This window comes from Pundamilia nyererei, unplaced genomic scaffold, assembly GCF_000239375.1.
Source record: "Pundamilia nyererei isolate P.nyererei 1_Seehausen unplaced genomic scaffold, PunNye1.0 scaffold00229, whole genome shotgun sequence".
In the NCBI taxonomy this organism is placed as follows: Eukaryota; Metazoa; Chordata; class Actinopteri; order Cichliformes; family Cichlidae; genus Pundamilia; species Pundamilia nyererei.
In genome coordinates, this window is record NW_005187630.1 from 560,819 (window position 1) to 569,173 (window position 8,355).

General features: G+C 39.6%; 1 protein-coding gene across 1 annotated transcript; it reads right to left on the reverse strand.

Moving 5' to 3' along the window:
• Nucleotides 1–206: 206 nt before the first annotated feature.
• Nucleotides 207–5,374, reverse strand: LOC102201570 (ESX-1 secretion-associated protein EspK-like). The gene is made up of 3 exons (XM_005748775.1): nt 5,342–5,374; nt 2,407–2,511; nt 207–1,801 (listed from the first exon to the last, which is right to left on the reverse strand). Exon 3 carries the CDS (start codon nt 1,793–1,795, stop codon nt 764–766), a length of 1,032 nt encoding a protein of 343 aa, XP_005748832.1. The 5' UTR covers nt 1,796–1,801; nt 2,407–2,511; nt 5,342–5,374; the 3' UTR covers nt 207–763.
• Between the last annotated feature and the right edge of the window lie 2,981 nt (nt 5,375–8,355).

Below are 8,355 nucleotides of genomic sequence, written 5' to 3' on the forward strand. Positions count from 1 at the left end.
TTCCAGGAGAGACTACAGAAGTGATTTTTTTTTTCCAAAATCCAAGAAGATATTTTCCCCAAAAAGTCAGTAATCTTTGTTTATTATGTAGTTGCTACTAGTCTTCCTGAATATCTCAAAATACATCATAAAAATACACAAGGCCATATAAAATAATTGGATTAAGTTGTAACCATAGACTGTATATAAACGAAGGATGTGGACACCATGATGTCAGCTAGAGCCTCAGTGATTGTATTTGGGCTGCTTGTATATTTGTTTTTTGCAGTCAGATGTGACCACTGGATGATCCAGTGAATGAGAGGGTGGAGGGCACAATAATCACCTCATGCTAGCTAGCTTAATTAGCAAGCTGTGTCCAAAGAGCGTGCAGGTTTTCTGTCATATATCCTGTACCAATGGTGGATGCTCATTTCAAACATGTCCAAACTTTCAAATGTTGATCTGGGTATGTACAAGTAATCCCTGTAAGTACAAAGCTCAATTAAACACTCAGTTTCACACAGTTTTTTTTCTATTCTTTGCTGCATAGGATACCAGTGAGAGAGAATAACCATAATATAAAAAACATAAAATGTTCATGTCAGGCACAGAAGCCCCGGCTGCCAGCTACACAAACTTTGTGTTCACAAGGGCAGCCAACCAGGAAACATGTGGTTGATGTGAAGATGAGCAAGATGTTGAGCCTGACTGCACTCTTGAAAGCAGTATCTTAACTGTATTCAATGTAAGCAAATTCCATTAGCAAAACGTTTGTCTTGTTTTAACGTAAAAAAGCATTCTTGACCACATAAGCTGACACAATGGGCATGGTTTGGGCTGGAAGAGTGATTGGAGCAAGAGTTCTGATGCCAGTGACTGACCCCTGAGAAATGGCTTGCATGACAGGTCTGGAGGCTATGTTGTTGGTGACGATAAAGCGGGATGTTGTAGTATTGTAGACAGGCTGTGTCACATAAGGTGTAGGGGACATAACGTAGGTGACAGGCATGGCAGCTGTAGGGTTAGACATTGGTATGGATGTAAATATAGGACCTGTAGGGCTAGAAACAGGTGTAGGAGGAAGCTGAGGATGTTGGGGGTGTGACACTGGAGCAGGCTGAAACATAGGAACTGAAGAACTTGACACTTGTGCAGGCTGAGGCATAGGAACTGTAGGACTTGACATCGGGGCAAAGGGAAGCATAGGAACTGTAGGACTTGACATCGGGGCAAAGGGAAGCATAGGAACTGTAGCACTTGACACTTGTGCAGGCTGAGGCATAGGAACTGTAGGACTTGACATCGGGGCAAAGGGAAGCATAGGAACTGTAGGACTTGACACCGGGGCAGGGGGAAACATAGGGGTTGTGAGACTAGTATTAGCCATCATACTGCAAACCTCTTCCTCAGTATTTTGTCTCGAAACAGCTTTATACACCTTTTGCAGCATGGTGGTGTGCTCAATCTGCAGAGCACCAGAAAGGACCTGGAAGTTCTCTGTGAGCCTTTGGTTCACCTCGCTGAACTTTTCCTCAATGCTGCTAGACCTAAAGAAACCCTTAACAGCCTTGGTTTGAGAGAATTTTGCCATCAGATTCTTGGCAGAGTTCAAGATGACGTAGAGTTCCCTCAGAGCTCCATCGACAGTATCAGAGATTTGGCTTGGATCCCTCTGTCTGATGTTTAAAACCAGTCCTTCAACAGCTTTGACTCTGTCTGCAATCCGACTGCAGTACTCCTTATTGGACTTCATAGTGTCAACCATCTTTTTGATGGTTGTGGTAAGGGACAAGATACCTTCAGCGTAGTCCATGATCAGCTGCACAGAAAGTAAAACAGTTAACGTGATTGTAGTGGTGCTACGGTGAAGTAAACTCAAACAGACTGAGCTAAACTGAGCTGAACCTGAAATTTTCCAAAAGGATAAAGTTTGTATGTGCACACAACAAAAAGGGTTAAAATCTAATTTCAGCACTCATGATAAGCTGGGATGTGCCTATGTTAAGCCAATTAACGCCATAAACCTTCCAGTCAGACGTATTACGGTGTGTTCAGACTGAAAGTGACTGGAAGGATATGTTTTGATTTTGCCACTGCAACCCTTTCCCCTTTCACCTTCTTGGAAAAATACAATGTATGAATACAAAATGGGAACTACCAATACAAATAAAAACCTTTTTTAAAAAAAAAAAAAGATTTGATGTCTCTTCAAAGTTGTCTCCTTGTGCACCTCCTTAAAGTCAGAAATCTTTCAGTTGGACGTGTGAAGGTGTGTTCAGACTGAATGTGACCGCTTATATGCAAAGTAACTGGAAGGATATGTGACGTTTTCCACTTTTGTCTGGGAAATCCCCCAAATTTCTTCGAAAAATACAATGTGTGGTCATGAAGTGGGAAACTGCCTATACAAACAAAAAATCCTACCTTTTTAAAATTTGATTTATCTTCAAGGTTGTCTCCTTGTGCACTTCTGCACTCCTTCTAGTCTGCTGTTTTTAGATCCCTCTGTAGAAGTCCAAGCCCAGAAACCTGGTGGATCATAAGAGGATAAAAGTTATTTATTTCCTAACCGCCCAGAGCTCATAAGCAAAGGCAAAGGTCAGAGTTGGTCAGAGATGGAAATACTTTTTTTCCATTTTCAACCACAGCAGTCTTTCATTTATTTATTTTATATGTGTGATATAGGCCACATCTATGTGGAGATGCCACTCATCCGCTGGACTTGTGGGCCAAAATCACATTTCGAGCCCGCCTGTATTCTTTGAAAAAAATTAGTTCTTCAGGACAAAGTGTACACAAAGTTTCAAGTTATGGCGTGGTTTTGGCTCAGGTGGTAGAGCAGATCAGCTACTGATCGGAAGGTCGGTGGTTCGATCTTTGTCTTCCCAGTCTGCATGTCAAGTATCCTTGGGCAAGATACTAACCCCAAATTGCCCTCCGATGCGTTCACCGTGTGGTTAGTTTGCACTTGTGTTTAGAAGTGCTTGAATGGGTGAATGAGGCATGTTGTATAGAGTGCTTTGAGCACTCTGGGAGAGTAGAAAAGCGCTATATAAGAATCAGTCCATTTACCATTCAAGCATTCTCTTTCTCTTTTCCTTTAAAACCAACAGTTGTCACTCCACCCTTCTACTATATTCTCGCTTTAATTATTATGAGGAACTGGTAAGTTATCCAAGGTATTCAAAGCTCAACCCTGAGTCTGGTTTTGGAGGCATTCCTGGCATCGTATTAATTCTCTTTTGGGTGTCTTCATATTTTGTTTCACATGTTTTCTTGTATTTGTTCTCGCGGTTTTTCCTGCTCATCAGTGTAATCATCTGTCCTTGTTTTTTGATAACAACTTCGTTTGTACGCCTCCAATGTTTTTGCTTCCTTCGTCACTGTTCTTTATGATTGTATGCAATGCTGTATACAGTCTTAACTCTTTCCTTGTCGGCTCTCAGTTCATCAGTTTGCTTTTTTACCTGTTTTGTTTTAGCCCTTTGTACTTTGTGCAACTCGGGTGTTTTCATATTAGCCATTGAAAGTTCACTTTTTGTTCTTTAAGCGCTTCTGTGTGCTGCATTTGCACAAACTTTCTGCAAATACTCGACTGCCTTTCGAATACTTTTTAAAGTTCTTGTCTGGCAAATGTGTGTTGAATGTTTTTTTGTTCTCAGATCTCTCTTTAAAGAGATTTTTACCTTCCTGCGGTTGCTTCAGCAAAGTCAGATTATATATTTTTTTGTCATTCTTTGGAGCAAATTGAATTCAACAACTGATGGGATTTTCCCCATCTTATGAACAATCAGCATCACAAGCTTTGATCTCAGACACATCATTTAAGTAGTCTTCACCAGAATCGGCTCTTCGGTCTGTCTGTGAGGACTGCCTTTAAGATAAGGCGTTTTTTTTAGCATGAAAACCACAACAGCCTCCTGTCAACAGCTTATTTTTCATACTGGGGATAAAACGGTTTTGTTTAGATTAAAACCAGACCCAAACCAGACCCCAAATTTTGAAAAAAGCTAAAACAATAAACCACAGTGCAAGACATCTTATTCCCACAACAACAGCGTGAGATGTCACAGGAAAATTGGGTGCAGTTTCAGTCATAAATTATATTTTTTGCTTTCATTTCAGCAGATTACAGAAGTACGAAACGTTTACTTGCACATCCTTTCATAATTGACCAGCACAACTGCTTTTTGTCTTTAGAATTCAAACAGCACATCTAGAGCTAGAGAGAAATTTCCATCCTGTGCAACAGCATCCTGCATTCAAAAAAAGACTTCAAGGCTTAGTTCAAATGAAAAGTGAAACTATGTTGTGAAAGGTTTGCTGGCCTCATACTGTCAATACGTGATCCATTTTCCCCACTTCATGAGTGGACATAAAGAGAGAATTTGGTGGTAAAAAGCCAAACTTCAGAAGTCACCTTCTCGATTTGTTTCTGTCTCTGATTGTTTAAGTGGGATTAGGATGGGCCTTTTGGATATAGATGGAAAAACTGAATCAGTCCTTTAACAGTGTAGAAACTCTACCCGTTTCTTTAAAAAATGCAAGCATTACGAAAGCATTCATGGCAGGACATGATGAAGAGTTTTAAATTACAAGACTGATTTTATTTTATTTTTTTAATGACAGCTACTCGATTATGCTATTTGCCTTGTCAGGGCCAAGACTGGTGTAAGAGTAAAAGGAATACATTAGCGATTATTGAAGCATTAAAGCTTCAAATCTGTGGAAGAAGATGACACAGTAAATAAAAATGTGAAGAATTTAATGGCAAGTTTTAGAAAATAACAGCTAGAATTGGGACTGTAAAGCTGTATCCACAGTCAGATAGTTTAAAACTGGGGTGTCACCTTCAGTTTCACTGGGAAATGAGATTCTCATCGAGGTCCAGGCATGTATGCTTTATTGAAATGCTCCGATTTAATGCAAAATGTGTCTCATGCAGCTTTTTCCTCTCACAGTATTTCCCGTGTAATTCCCTGAAACGGTCAACAAACAGTGAGTCTCTACAGCCTCTGATCTCTGCAAAACTCTGCTTTTTGCTGCTGGGTGTATTAAAACAGAAAAAAAATAAAGACAAAAATATGTTCCCTGAAAAGAAAAATTGTCTCAAGGCAAATACATACACATGTTTCTCTTTGCCCATTATAGTCTCATCTCTCAGTCTGCCTAGTGCACTGCCTCAGTACACCCGGCTAGAACCTGGCAGGCCAAAACTGATTAAAAATGGACAAAATTAAAGTTACTGAAGGGCAGGATTTAGCTTCTTTAACAAAAATAAATACAATATAAAATCTAATGATATACAGGAGAACATTAATACCATGCAGAAGATTAAAGATTGAGTTTGGTTCTTTACCGGTCAGTGCGTGTCATCAGCCTTCCTGCTCAGGTGTTGAGGAAAATGAAAGTCATTTTCATTTTTGCAGATTTTAAAGTGATGTCTCAAACATTTCTGGCATCTGTGTTATGTCCGTCTACAGCGTCAGACATGACTTTAATAAACCTGTTTATCCTGTAAAAACCAACATGCGTAACCTTGTGTTCAGCATTCACAGGTAACGTGAGCAACAGCACTACTGCAAATAAACACAACTTACCAAAGGAGTATGCAGTAAATAGGTTTTGCACTGACTATGAGGTTGAATCATCTGTATTTAAATAATCTCTGCTGGGAGGATGAATTTTATGTGTGCAAGCTGTTAAGTTTGGGAACAGCTGCCACAAACTGTATATAAAAGACAGATCATCATCTAGTGGTTTTAGACACTGTATTAGCAGCCACCTTGTTGGTTTTTTTGAATTTGGATGGGGCCATATTTACTTGAAAGGAGATCAAAAAGGTGCTCCATAAAGAAAGGAACAGAAAAAGGTCTAGTATGATGTTAACATACTTCAGATATCCAAAATACCAAAGTGCATTACTGCATCACTCATCATGTTTTATGATGTTAGGCTGATATACACAGTAGGAAACACAGGGAGACTTCAAAACACGAGGAACAATGTAACACAGGACAAAGACACACACACACACACACACACACACACACACACACACACACACACACACACACGATAACAAGGGGAGAGGTGATGTGGGAACAACTGAGAACAGTTGGGAGGAATTAAAACTTAACATATGATGAAAAGAAAACAATTACCAAAATAAAACATGAAGACAGACATAACTGCATGGGGGAAACATTAACATGATACAACTAAACACAGTAACAAGCAAGACAAACAGACAATGACAAGACTGGAGGAACAGAATAGGAATATAAAAGGAGATTAACTAAATACTATATGGACAAGACACACAGAGGCCATAGCCAAACATAATCTAAGAAGCAGGACTTGGAAGGCAAAAGACAAACCAAGAGTGGTGGAGGACATAACAAATGACATCAGGATAAATAGAAACAATACAACCTATATTACAAACGAAACGAAGCTTAAACACAAATTATCCTTATAAACAAAAGGAATGACAAACCCACTAAAAAAAACCTATACAATGAAAAGAATGGGGAGAGACCAAGGGCACAAATAAACAGCATGGACAGACGGCAGGGGTACACACACACTCACAAAAAAATACACTTTTATATGTGTTTGTTACTTTCCAGAGTTGAACCTCGTGCTGACAAATGCCTGCAAAGTCAACATGCCAGAGTTCTGTCAGTCCATCCTTAACAAGGCGACACTTGAAAGTGAGCTGGAGCGTCAGGTCATCCCCGCCTCAAACTTAAATACGAGCCACGGCTGACTTTGCTTTTCCAGAGTCCCACCTCACGTCCAAGCTTTTCACTTGGCAATCAGGACCTGTTTTACTGAGCATTTCTTGTTATGTTTCATCTGCCAGGTGTAGGTTATACGTTTACAGCTAAAAATATTGGAGTTGGGGTTATTCTGCTCATTTCCAGGTCTGTATTTTTATTAGTCGAATCTACTATAGTAGCTTTTGTTACGAGTTCAAAATTGGATGGAGACAAGAGGAAAAAATCACAATAACAACACTGGTCCGGCCGGGTTGAGTCAAACGATGATTTTAATAGTCACACATGTGGGAGATGGACACTGTATGCAGACAGCCTCAGATCTCAAAATGGTGGAGCATTGATCAACCTCTTATAGCCTCTGGTGCCTCCACCTTATCATAAAAGCCTAAACATTCACATGCTTTCTCTCACACAGCGCCTAAGCTACGACCTTGGCTCCCTGTTTATCTGCTCCTGCTGAGATGGGGCAGAAAACTCCAGCATGTTCTGTTCTCTTCTAATCAGACAAATAAGGCGATGACTTTCTGCAAACAGTATTTCTTATAACATCATAAAACAATATCATTCATCCACAATAAATCAGCAGTCTAATGTAATGCAAATCAGTTTAACTAATGCAATAGTTATCAGCTTCTTCTAATTCAGGAGAATAATGCAAACCAAAACTACATAATAATTCACAACCTTTAATTAGGGGTCTAACATGGCATAAAATAATATTATAATCTAACACTTTGCATGGATAAGATCTCAAGATAAACTTTTTTCTTATACTGGGCCTTGATGCAGCTGCTCAGTCCATCACCTAGCTGAGCTGACATGTTTTAGCCCCTCCCCTCTATATAGCAACATTCTCATTGGTTGCCCATTATAAACAGAGGGTTAAATGTATATCTCATGCACATATCTTTCTTTCTACATAGCACTTTAATTCTTATTGTTTGCACTGAAGCACCGCAGCAATTTCCTAATGTTGTAAACCTCAACATCTGGCAATAAACCCCATTCTCATTCTGATTCTGAAATAACTAGTTGGGGGGGCTTCTGTGCCTGTGGCATTGTGGATATCACTGATACTGTTTCTCTGTGACATCATTAAGATCCCAGAGAAGACAAAAGACTGAGACAATGAGAGTTTTTTGACCTGAAATTTGACCTTTTGACTTTTGACGGCTGCACATCCGATGTACAGAAGCTCTCCACTTTCACTGTGACGCACACACAAACAGTTTTGAGCACATCAATGATTTATATCAATGATTTATTTAGCTGGTTTGTTCGTCCAGTCACAACATCCTAACGCAGGTTTTCTCTTTCTCTCAGAGCAAACGTGTTTCTGTTCTGTCAGCAGTTTATTTTGAAACTGGAATCAACTGATTTTCATTTGTTCTTGTGTCCAGCAGGAGGCCCCAGAACTGATCTTAGTGTCTAGGTTTTAACTACCACTTGGTTTTGCTAAAGCAAGAAGTCTTTATTGTTACATTTTAGATCATTTAGAAAGGAGAAACATGTGACCTCCATTCCCACCTTAAAATATTGTCTCAGATTTCAATAGCTCTTCTATACATCATATATACAGTATATGGGG

What these genes read in the sequence shown, in the direction of transcription:
- LOC102201570 (XM_005748775.1), bottom strand. Translation starts at nt 1,795, where the DNA reads ATGGACTACGCTGAAGGTATCTTGTCCCTTACCACAACCATCAAAAAG.